A 13,053-nucleotide genomic window follows, 5' to 3' on the forward strand; every position below is an offset into this window, starting at 1 on the left:
TATGACGTCCAGGTAGCGTGGCGGTCTATTCCGTTGCCTACCAACACGGGGATCACCGGATCAAATCCCCGTGTTACCTCTGGCTTGGTCAGGCGTCCCTACAGACACAATTGGCCATGTCTGTGTGTGGGAAGCCGGATGTGGGTATGTGTCCTGGTCGCTGCACTAGCGCCTCCTTTGGTCGGTTGGGCGCCTGTTCCAGAGGGAGGGGGAACTGGGGGGAGTAGCGTGATCCTCCCATGCGCTACGTCCCCCTGGTGAAACTCCTCACTGTCAGGTGAAAAGAAGCGGCTGGCGACTCCACATGTATGGGAGGAGGCATGTGGTAGTCTGCAGCCCTCCCCGGATCAGCAGAGGGGGTGGAGCAGAGACCGGGACGGGTCGGAAGAGTGGGGCAATTGGCCAAGTACAATTGGGGAGAAAAGGGGGAAAATCAAAAACAATAATAATAATAATTAGACCTAGAATTCAATCTTTCAAAGATTATTTCTCTCCAGTATACTGAGCGTTTCCTCGTCGAGTGCTAAATAAATAAACAAGTAAGTAAGTAAGTAAATGGATTTGGACTGAACTGTGTTGAGCCGTGTGAGTTCTTATCAGAAGGGCTCTAACATTGACAGCATGCTCCATCGAATCTCATGAAGTTATCTCACGGTGGGACAAGAACTCACAGGAAAAGAGAGACAAGAGTGCTTGAAATGTCACAAGTTTGAATCCAACGCCAGTGTCTGTCTGCCTGTCTGTCTGTCTGTCTGTAGTGTTTTGACTTGGAGTCGTACCTTCAGCTCAACTGTGAAAGAGGGACATGGAGATGCCCTGTGTGCAAGTAAGTCTTTACCGAGCCCCACATACACACACACACACACCCCTCCTCTACAACCACCTGTTTATCTTCCTGTGTGTGTGTGTGTGTGTGTGTGTGTGTGTGTGTGTGTGTGTGTGTGTGTGTGTGTAGTAAAACAGCGCTACTGGAGGGACTGGAGGTAGACCAGTACATGCTGGGCATCCTCATCTACGTTCAGAAGTAAGAACTGAAGTTATGGAAGTTAACATTATTGTGTAATTAACATTATTGTGTAATTAACATTATTGTGATGTAATTTATGTTGTTCGATGTTACTGACTGTAGTGTTTGCTGTTCGGATCGTTTCTTTCATTCTCTGTCATTGTAAATCTCTGTGTCTGTAGTTCGGAGTATGAGGAGATTACTATTGACCCAGTGTGCAGTTGGAAGCCAGTTCCAGTTAAACCAGACCTCCACATTAAGGAGGAGCCAGATGGCCCTGTGCTCAAACGCTGCCGCACGTTGAGCCCCAGTCACATGGTCCTGCCAAGTGTCATGGAGATGATTGCATCACTCGGCCCCGCCCCCTCAACCTCCTCTGCCAGCAACTCCTCCTCCTCCCCAATGCCGTACCCGTCCCTTCCATTAGGGGGCAGTAACAACAGCAGCAGTACGCCGGACTATCCTGGACAAGGTAGGCTGTGAATGGACAGTTTGGACTGTCAGCAAACAACTGTCGACTGTACTGGACAGGAATGTAGCGCAAGAACTCAGCAGTTCCGGGGTCAGGGTTATGTATGTATGTGTGTGTGTGTGTGTGTGTGTGTGTGTGTGTATATATATATATAAAACTTTGTTAAAATTGACTCACTGGATTATATATATATATATATATATATATATATAACTTTGTTAAAATGGACTCACTATATATATATAATCCAGTGAGTCAATTTTAACAAAGTTTTACATATATGTATGTATGTATGTATGTATGTATGTATGTATGTATGTATGTATGTATGTATGTATGTATGTATGTATGTATGTATGTATGTATAGGCAAAATAAGAAATACAAGAATTGTGTTCAGCCTTATCCCCAAAGTATGACATAGATATCAGAGTAGTTCTCCAGTAGACTGGGTTTCTTTTCCAGGAGGATTTCTGACAGTTTTTACCAAACCCTTATCAGGTTTAAAATACGGTAGTTCTTATGAAGATATGGCAGGCCGACCAGCAAACCCTGGATGAAGACCAAGACATGAACAAGAGAAACGCACAACCAACATGATTTCAAACAGCAGTGTCTACGGCATATATGGCCATCGCCATTTTTGTTACTGTTATCCCCCCCCCTTTCCTCCCTAATTGTGTCATGCCAATTACCCCACTCTTCTAAGCCATCCCTGTCGCTGCTGCACCCCCTCTGCTGATCCGCAAAGGGCTGCAGACTACCACATGCCTCCTCTGATACACGTGGAGTCACCAGCCGCTTCTTTTCCCCTGACTGAGGAGTTTCACCTGACAGTGAGGAGTTTCACCAGGGGGACGTAGAGCGTGGGAGAATCACGCTATTCCCCCCAGTTCCCCCTCCCCCCTGAACAGGCGCCCCAACCGACCAGAGGAGGCGATAGTGCAGTGACCAGGACACATACCCACATCCGGCTTCCCACCCGCAGACACAGCCAATTGTGTCTGTAGGGACGCCCGACCAAACCAGAGGTAACACAGGGACTCGAACCACCAATTCCCATGTTGGAAGGAAACGGAATAGACTGCCATGCCACCCGGACGCTCCTATGTTACTCTTCTCTGTCTTGAACAGCTTGATGACATCACCAACATTAGTCCTGCCCACAAAGGCTTGGCCGTTTCTCCAACCTGGAAGAAGCCGTTGAAGAGCAGAACTTCAGACCTGGAAATAACTAGAGAAAACATGAGAAGTGGGTGGTACGAGTGAAATTAGATGGCAAAGTTATTCAGGGGTCTGGAACCCCCACACTACTTCCTTTACCAAGGTGAAGTTGTTTGTAATGCTGTCAGCAGAGTTTGGTGAAGTATTTAGAAGTCAAATTGTTTTGCTGAATGAAGGATTGTCCCAACACCAAGCTGCAGAACTGGAGGTGGATCAGGAAACCTTCTAAAGTGGCTGCACAACACACAACTGAGACTTTCAGAAACCAAGTCATTTTCAAAGCAATACCACGCAGACCTAAAGCAACCATACCAACCATTTTTCAAGTGGCCATGTTTACGCCTGTCCAGGGTGTTTCCCCGCCGACCGCCCTGTGACTGCTGGGATAAGCTCTAACATCCCCGCGACCCTGAGCAGATAAGCAGTTTGGATAATGGGTGGATGTATACGATGAGACCCAATGGCAAATCCTACTCCATTCAGTAAAACTACAGGATGGGATGCTGGAGCCTATCCCAGCAGTCATTAGGCGGCAGGCGGGGAGACACCCTGGACAGGCCACCAGGCCATCACAGGGCTGACACATTCACACCTAGGGACAATTTAGGGGGTTTTTTTTAGACATTTTTATTTCTTCATAAATTGGTTTGGTGGGCGGTGAACATGTGTCGCTGTTCCTCACTCACTCTCTCTCTCTCTCTCTCTCTCTCTCTCTCTCTCTCTCTCTCTCTCTCTCTCTCTCTCTCTCTCTCTCTCTCTCTCTCGCTCTCTCTCTCTCTCTCTCTCTCTCTCTCTCTCCCTTCCAGCTCCATCCTATCCCAGTCAGCCTGCTGGTTTTCCAGACTTTCCCAGTGCCGGTCCGGGGACCCCTGGGGTTGGGGGGGACTTCTCCTCCCCCGGACCTCCCCCCCTCTCCTACCAGTCTGAGCTCCCCAGTGGCCTCCTCACCCCTGACAAACCCCCCTCTCACCCGCTGGCTGGACAGGTGCCTCATCAGCTTTATATTAGTGTAGTTGCTCTATACTGAAAACTTCACACCATTCTCTGAACTCTGATGACACATTATTCTTACTGGTATTTCTCTCTCTCTCCCTCTCTCCCGCTCTCCCTCTCTCTCTCTCTCTCTCTCCCTGTCTCTTTCTCCCACTCTCTCTCTCTCTTGCTCTCTCTCCCTCTGTCTCTCTCCCGCTCTCTCTCGCTCTCTCTCCTCCCCCTCTCTTTCCCTCTCTCTCCCTCTCCCCCCCCCTCTCTTTCTCCCACTCTCTCTCTCTTGCTCTCTCTCTCTCTCTCTCTTGCTCCCTCTCTCTCTTGCGCTCTCCCTCTCTCTCTCTCTCTATGTGAGCTGGAAAAAGAAGTGAAGCGTGTGTAGAAGGTCATGTTGAACTGTTGTTTAGCAGGATGGTCCAGACCAGGACAACTGTTGTTTAGCAGGATGGTCCAGACCAGGATAACTGTTGTTTAGCAGGATGGTCCAGACCAGGATAACTGTTGTTTAGCAGGATGGTCCAGACCAGGATAACTGTTGTTTAGCAGGATGGTCCAGACCAGGACAACTGTTGTTTAGCAGGATGGTCTGCTCATCTGGTCATCCCTGCCCAACTCATTCGACCCCTTCCAGTTTGCTTATAAAAACAACAGGTGCAGAGACGATGCCATCTCCAACCTCTTGCACACCACCTTAACCCACCTGGATGGGGGGAGAGGGAACTACGTACGTATGCTGTTCATTGACTACAGTTCAGCCTTTAATACTATAGTTCCCCTCAATCTGGTCACGAAGATGAGGTCGCTACGAATCAACACCCCGTTGTGTAATTGGGTGTACAACTTTCTCACTGACCGGCCCCAGGTGGTTAGGGTGGGCGGCCTAACCTCCGGAACATTGATCCTCAACACAGGTGCCCCTCAGGGTTGTGTGCTGAGCCCTCTGCTGTACAACATCTACACACATGACTGCAAAGCCACAGACAGTTCCACCTCCATCATCAAATTTGCAGATGACACAGTGGTAATAGGCCTGATTTCCAACAACAATGAACAGGCCTATCTGAACCAAGTAGATGACCTGGCACAGTGGTGCCAGTCCAACAACCTGACCATTTCTTTGGTCAGCAACACCAAAGAAATGGTGGTGGACTTCAGAAGACAGCAGGGGAAAGGATACAACCCACTAAAGATCAATGGGGAACCTGTGGAGAGGGTCTACAGCTTTAAATACCTCGGCATACACATCGCTGAGGACCTCACCTGGACTCTTCACACGCAGCACACTCTAAAGAAGTCCAGACAGAGGCTCTGCTTCCTCCGAAGGCTGAGGAAATTCAAGGTCTCACCCTCCATCCTGAAGACATTCTATCCCTCAGCTGTGGAGAGCGTCCTAACAGGTTGCATCGCCGTCTGGTATGGAAACTGTTCTGCCCATGACCGAGTTGACCTGCAGAGACCAGAACATCCCTCCCCATCCTGCAGGACACTTACACCAGAAGGGTCCTGCAGGACACTTACACCAGAAGGGTGAGGACGAGAGCCAAGAAGATCATGAGCGACACTTCTCACTCTAACAACGGACTGTTCAGGCTACTGGGGTCTGGTACACGCCTCTGTAGTCTTAGGGCCAAAACAGAGAGACTAAAGAAAAGCTTCTATCCACAGGCCATAAGAACTCTCAACATACACGACCTTTCACATACTTGAGACAGCTAGGGGTTTTTTTATTATTGTTTTTTATATATTGCTTATTTTGACTTAAAAAAAAAGGAAAAAAGGCCCTGATCTTTTGTCTTTTATCTAGGCCTATGTCTTTTTCACATAATGACAGACGGAGTACCCCTCTTCATTTCACTGCATGTTTTACTTTGTATTTCGGTGCATGTGACAAATAAAGTACTTGAACTTCAAGTTCAACTTGAACTTGATCCAGACCAGGATAACTGTTGTTTAGCAGGATGGTCCAGGCCAGGATAACTGTTGTTTAGCAGGATGGTCCAGGCCAGGATAACTGTTGTTTAGCAGGATGGTCCAGGCCAGGATAGCTGTTGTTTAGCAGGATGGTCCAGGCCAGGACAACTGTTGCTTAGCAGGATGGTCCAGGCCAGGGTAACTGTTGTTTAGCAGGATGGTCCAGACCAGGACAACTGTTGTTTAGCAGGATGGTCCAGACCAGGATAACTGTTGTTTAGCAGGATGGTCCAGGCCAGGGTAACTGTTGTTTTGCAGGATGGTCCAGACCAGGATAACTGTTGTTTAGCAGGATGGTCCAGACCAGGACAACTGTTGTTTAACAGGATGGTCCAGACCAGGACAACTGTTGTTTAGCAGGATGGTCCAGACCAGAATGAGGATGGTCCAGGCCAGGATAAGGGTAGATTTCAGTTATTACAGAGCAGTGAAAGATCTGGACACATTCACACCATATGGTGTTATAAAGTTGCTGTGTTAAACCATACAGAGTGAGCTGGTTTTCTCTGCAGAGCTCGGATAATTTATGTTGTGAGTTGTTGTTGAATGATTGTTTTTGGGATTGTTAAAAGATGCATGTGGAGTGTTTGTAATTTGAAAAATATTGTTTATATATTTAGAAAGATTTTAAGTCTGTTTTTTCATATGTTTTCTGTTAAATAAAGACTTGTTTTAAAATTCAAATTCTCTCTCTCTCCCTCTCTTCCTCCCGCTCTGTGTTGGGCTATTTTATTTTGAATTTCTGTTTTTACACATACTTGTTTAGATACTCAATCTCTCTCTCTCCCTCTCTCACTCTCCCTCTCTCTCTCTCCCTCTCTCACTCTCTCTCCCTCTCTCTTTCCCTCTCTCACTCTCTCTCCCTCTCTCACTCTCCCTCTCTCTCTCCCTCTCTCACTCTCTCTCCCTCTCTCTTTCCCTCTCTCTTTCCCTCTCTCACTCTCCCTCTCTCCCTCCCTCCCTCTCTCTCCCTCTCTCTCTCTCTCTTTCCCTCTCTCCCTTCCTCTCTTTCTCCCTCTCCCTCTCCCTCCCTCTCTCTCTCCCTCTCTCTTTCCCTCTCTCACTCCCTCCCTCTCTCTCTTCCTCCCTCTCTCTCTCCCTCTCTCTTTCCCTCTCACTCTCTCTTTCCCTCTCTCCCTCCCTCTCTCTCTCCCTCTCTCCCTCTCTCACTCCCTCCCTCTCTCTCTTCCTCCCTCTCTCTTTCCCTCTCTCACGCTCTCTCTTTCCCTCTCTCTCTCCCTCTCTCTTTCCCTCTCACTCTCTCTTTCCCTCTCTCCCTCCCTCTCTCTCTCCCTCTCTCCCTCCCTCTCTCTTTCCCTCTCTCACTCCCTCCCTCTCTCTCCCACTCTCTTTCCCTCTCTCACGCTCTCTCTCTCCCTCTCTCTTTCCCTCTCTCTCTCCCTCTCTTTCCCTCTCTCACACTCTCTCTCTCCCTCTCTCCCTCTCTCTTTCCCTCTCTCCCTCCCTCTCTCTCTCCCTCTCTCTTTCCCTCTCTCACGCTCTCTCTCTCCCTCTCTCTTTCCCTCTCTCCCTCCCTCTCTCTCCCTCTCTCTTTCCCTTTCTCTCTCCCTCCCTCTCTCTCTCCCTCTCTCTTTCGCTCTCTCACGCTCTCTCTCTCCCTCTCTCCCTCCCTCTCTCTCTCCCTCTCAGATGTCTCTCCCAGGTCGCCTGGACTCTACTTCCCATGGTGCTCCTCTCTCCCAGCAGCAGCCACAGGTCCTTCATGGGAACTCCCAGATGGGGGCCGGTAACCCGGGCAACCAGATAATGCAACGTAGCAACCAGAACCCCCGTCTCCATGGCGACAGCTCCTTTGGTCTAGGAGGGCCGGGGGGGTCGGAGGTTCCCGAGCCGTCCTTGGATGTGAGTTTATTGAGCTTTATCTCCCACCTCTGGTCCTTAAGCAGAACCCTGCCAGATGAAAACACCAACAACACCACGTCTCTGAAAATCTCCCATGATCCCTCTGTTCCTGAGAAAAACAAAAAACATCTCTTTTTCTGAGACAATGAATAAAGAAAGAACGAGCAGTAAAACTTGACTTTGTCGTTCTAGTCATGAAGAGTTTCTCATCCACAGCAACTTAACATGAGTACAGCTGGCGAATGTAGCTCTGTTTCTAGATGGCCAACATAACTGCTATTATTACCACTACTGCTACTTACTACTGCTACTGCTACTGCTGCTACTACTACTACTACTACTACTACTGCTGCTGCTACCACCACCAATACTACTTATACTATTCATACAAGTGCTACTATTACTGCTCCTGCTACTACTACTACTGCTGCTACCACCACCAATACTACTTATACTATTCATACAAGTGCTACTATTACTGCTGCTGCTACTACTACTACTACTACTGCTACCACCACCACCAATACTACTTATACTATTCATACAAGTGCTACTACTGCTACTGCTGCTACTACTACTACTACTGCTGCTACCACCACCAATACTACTTATACTATTCATACAAGTGCTACTATTATTGCTCCTGCTACTACTACTACTGCTGCTACCACCACCAATACTACTTACACTATTCATACAAGTGCTACTATTACTGCTGCTGCTACTACTACTACTACTACTGCTGCTGCTACTACTACTACCACCACCACCACCAAAACTACTTATACTGTTCATACAATTGCTACTATTACTGCTGCTACTACTGCAACTACTACTACCACCACCACCAAAACTACTTATACTATTCATACAATTGCTACTGTTACTGCTGCTACTACTACTACTACTTTCGGCTGCTCCCATTAGGAGTCGCCACAGCAGGGACTTCTGGGTAGCATGGTGGTCTATTCCGTTGCCTACCAACACAGGGATCACTGGTTTGAATCCCCGTGTTGCCTCCGGCTTGGTCGGGCGTCCCTACAGACACAATTGGCCATGTCTGCGGGTGGGAAGCTGCATGTGGGTATGTCACTGGTTGCTGCACTAGCGCCTCCTCTGGTTGGTCGGGGCACCTGTTCCAGAGGGAGGGGGAACTGGGGGAAACAGTGTGACCCTCCCACGCGCTACGTCCCCCTGGTGAAACTCCTCACTGTCAGGTGAAAAGAAGCGGCTGGCGACTCCACATGTATGGGAGGAGGCATGTGGTAGTCTGCAGCCCTCCCCGGATCAGCAGAGGGGGTGGAGCAGAGACCGGGATGGCTCGGAAGAGTGGGGTAATTGGCCAAGTACAATTGGGGAGAAAAAAAGGGGGGGTGGGAATCACAAAAAAAAGAGGGGGTCGCCACAGCGGATCATCTGTTTACATCTCTTCCTGTCCTCTGCATCTTCCTCTGTTACACCAGCCACCTGCATGCCCTCCCTCACCACATCCATAAACCTCCTCTTTGCCCTTCCTCTTTTCCTTTGCCAGTACTACTGAAATTATTATGATTTACTATTATTACTATTCTTATTATTATTATTACTACTACTGCTATATTATTGTTGTTGTTATTGTTACTATTATTATTATATATTACTATTATTAATATTATTATTACTACTATTACTACTATTATTATTACTATTATTATCATTACTACTATTATTATTGTTACTATTATATATTACTATTATTATTACTATTATTACTACTATTATTATTGTTATTGCTATTATTATATTATTATTATTACTATTATTATTATCACTATTATTATTATTACTATTCTCACTAATGTGTTGTGTTTTTGTAGCTGCTTCCAGAATTGACCAACCCAGATGAGCTTCTGTCCTACCTCGGGCCCCCGGACCACCCTAATAACAACAATGACGACCTGCTGTCCCTGTTTGAGAATAACTGAACCAACACACACACACACACACACACACACACATACACATACAAACAGCTTGCACACGCTCATCTGGAAATGTGGACACACACTTCCATGACACACACACACACACACACACACACACGTGTGGATATGCTAACATAGCTATTGAAGAAAACAGTATCCCACAGAGGGCTGGGGAGAAGAGACTTACTGTAAAATAAAACGTCTGTCTCCAACATGGACGGAGTGAACAGACCGCAGTTCTGAGGAAAAAAGACAACTTTTAAATATGAAAACCTTTGATGTCTGACTATGAAATTGATGGTAACTTCATTTTATTGTTTTTTTTTTTTTTTTATCTATAAAACATGTATTGGTTCTTCATCCTGAACTCCCTGTTGGAGTCTGCCGCTCCTGTACCCCTCCTCGCTGCCTCCGGCAGCGTTTCTCCAGCTGTGGTCCCAGACTCAGGATGGGTCCCCGTGTGATGACGACACTTGTTGATAAGTCTGAGCCCCATCAAGATGTCGAACTGGATCTGACTTGGCTTCTTGTATGACGAGTATTGTAGTGCAATTTTAAACGAGTCTGGCCTGAAGGACTGCACTGTCCCATCGAACTACACTCAGACTGGCCTGAAGGACTACACTGTCCCATCGAACTACAATCAGACTGGCCTGAAGGACTGCACTGTCCCATCGAACTACACTCAGACTGGCCTGAAGGACTACACTGTCCCATCGAACTACACTCAGACTGGCCTGAAGGACTACACTGTCCCATCAAAGGACTACACTGTCCCCCATTTAAGATCCAGCTCAGTGAATGTGAAAGGTTGATCATACTTAAAGAATAGTAACGTGTGATGTCATACTGTGTTATGTCATGCCATCTTCAGAAGGGCACACCTGTAGTCCACCTGTCCCTCTTATGTTGCTGTAGCTCAGCGTCAGCATTGTGGAAGGTCATCTCTGAAAGACATCATCAGTCTGGCGCTCAAGTGATGTGCAAGCAGGCCAAAGTCAACGTGAAAGGAATTGGCTGTAAAGTAAACCAAGTCGTGAGAAAACTAACGTTTCTCCAAACCTGCTGGCGGTCCCACCCGTCTCCATCAGTTGTGCAAACCAGCAAGTCCCTCACGGCTTCCTGGTTTTGGAGTCAGTAGTTGTCATGCCAGTCAGGGTAAGATGAACTAGAATCCAGAACCGAGTGGCGTCTGGTCCATTCTGTCTCATCACCTTGATGCTATCTGTGGGGAGTTCTGTGAATAACCAGGAGGACATACGTTAACGTGCTCTGTTTTCACTTGAGCAGCTTTCTTTCACGACTCCGGGTCAGCTCATGGAATTTGGCTCTGATTTAAAGCCCCAACCCACAATTCATTTAGTTAAATCAGCTTTAAAAGGAGTTTGACTGACATGGAAGTCCCGACGCAGCCCTGGTCAGTTTTCCATGATCTGGAGAGTGTTGGTCGTTAATTTAGCACCATGGAAAAGCTATTCCCAGATTCCCAAGTGAGGACTGAGTGTCTGATTCAAACCGAACAAAACCCTCAGAAGTCATAGCCAGTGACTGGAGCTGATCTCACATCAGTTCTCTGGTTGGCTGACAGTCCAAGCGACCTCTGACCTCACATACAGGCAGTGTTCAGGACGTGCAACATTCCCAGATGGGGCGTTTTGGGGTTGACGGTGTAATCCAAAGCTCGTTGAAATGGACTTTTCCATTTTGACACCTGTTCCTGAGGGCATCGTCTGTCTGCATCGTCTGGAAAATCGCCCCTCCATACCTTCAGCCTTGTTCCTAATCTGAAGATGAGGATGAATGGGCCAGCGTTTCAAGACCAGAACAACATTGGTGTGAATTGCATGGTGAGGCTACAAGACACCAAGTCAACACGACTGTTGGAAATTGTTAAATAGAAAAGTTACTGACAGACAAGGTCACCTACATTCCTTCAGACCAGGACCTCCCAGCGGTTTGACAAACCACGGCCACTGTGTGTAATGATTACTGACAGATTATCTTCATCGTCACACCATCATCTTGCTCATTGATATGTATGTATGTTGTAAACTGACAGACGGTATGTTAAAGTTCAGTCCAGACGGTTGTGATGTAAGTCGATGTGCCGCCAGTGAGGTGGCCTCTGGAAAAAAAACAGTCTTATCAATCTGTATGATTTAGTAATGAAGCTAACAGTAATAATAACGATGATAACCTTTTTAATTTAATAAACACAAGATGGAAAGGCAGGTGGAGCGGAGCCGCCGGCTGTCCTTCATTTTCACACCTGTCCATGTTTTCTACAGTCTAATGGAGCACAAAGGGGTAAAGGCCACCGTTTATTAATCACTCACTTGTTTGTCAAGGCTTAAGAGTAAATTATGTGATGCTAATGAGAAGCATTGTGACATCACAGAGAACAATATTCATCTGTTTTCCCCTTATTCAAATTGTATTGTTTGGGCTTCTTGAAAGTCATGACCAGTGTTGGGGAACGTTACATTTAAAAGTAACTTCTTATATTGCTACGTTACTGCTGTTACAAGTAACTGGTTAGTTACCGGGTTACGTAATTGGAAGAGTAATGCAGTGGAGAACCTTAGCGTTACCAGAGATGAAAACCCCTTTGAGATTCCTTGTCCATGTGGGACATATTGTGCAGAGGGCATGTAGCTGTCCTCTGGATGTGTTGACTGTACCGCCAGGGCCTAGCCTTGTCAGAATCATCACTCTGCAGGCTCATAACAGCAGTATCTGCTTTACAGCTCCTTATACATTTTTACGCTTGGTATATATATATATATATATATATATATATATATATATATATATATATATATATATATATATATAATGAAGATAAACACAGTAGATACCAAGAGGCAACGTTTTGGGAGCAGCAACTGAGGAGTTGCCTAAGAAATGTTGCTGCAATCACAAAAGAACATTTTCTGAGGTTGCCAGGAAACCATAAACGACTCATTGGTTCAAACAAACTGCAAAACAGGACAACTACTCCCCCTTTACACAAGTACATCAACACACCGCAGCCCACAGGAGCCACAGGACCCGAGCATGCACCTCTGCTGCTCAGGACACTAAACTATTATGCTGCCCCTCTGTTTGCAATGTACCAGCCCAGCAGCAACAACTTTCAGTATTCATCTGAATAAGGCTGCTGGTCCTCTAAGTAAAGCCTTTTTGGCACTCGTTGATACTTTTGGATTCATGTTTGTTCAAGAGTCGACTCATTGCAGTGTAACACCCTTGATTTGTCTGTGAATGTTCTCATTCGTCCAGGTCATGGTTATCCAAAGGAGTTGAATCAAGTGCAACTGGACTTGGTATATATCCGTGAAGACGTTTCGCCTCTCATCCAAGAGGCTTCCTCAGTTCGTGCCTTTCTGACTAGACGAAGCTGGTCTGACTGGCTGGTGATGAGACTCAGAATTTATCCTCTAGGAGTCGTTGATAAACATCGGGACACAAAGAGCCATGGACATCAATAGCTCTGACAACGACTCCTAGAGGATAAATTCTGAGTCTCATCAGCAGCCAGTCAGACTAGCTTGGTCTAGTCAGAAA

At 46.8% G+C, this 13,053-nt stretch overlaps 1 protein-coding gene across 4 annotated transcripts in view; it reads left to right on the top strand.

The window, feature by feature from the left end:
- Positions 1–9,820, top strand: part of zmiz2 (zinc finger, MIZ-type containing 2) — a 70,168-nt gene extending 60,348 nt beyond the window's left edge. For all 4 annotated transcript variants that reach the window (XM_056283324.1, XM_056283340.1, XM_056283332.1 and 1 more), the window contains 6 exons: positions 759–826; positions 956–1,024; positions 1,189–1,478; positions 3,508–3,686; positions 7,310–7,522; positions 9,379–9,820. In XM_056283324.1, the coding sequence (XP_056139299.1) occupies positions 759–826; positions 956–1,024; positions 1,189–1,478; positions 3,508–3,686; positions 7,310–7,522; positions 9,379–9,486 (927 nt within the window). In that variant the 3' untranslated portion in view covers positions 9,487–9,820. The remainder of the gene's footprint in view (positions 1–758; positions 827–955; positions 1,025–1,188; positions 1,479–3,507; positions 3,687–7,309; positions 7,523–9,378) is intronic.
- Positions 9,821–13,053: the final 3,233 nt, after the last annotated feature.

Source organism: Lampris incognitus, chromosome 1 (genome assembly GCF_029633865.1).
Source record: "Lampris incognitus isolate fLamInc1 chromosome 1, fLamInc1.hap2, whole genome shotgun sequence".
Lineage (NCBI taxonomy): Eukaryota > Metazoa > Chordata > Actinopteri > Lampriformes > Lampridae > Lampris > Lampris incognitus.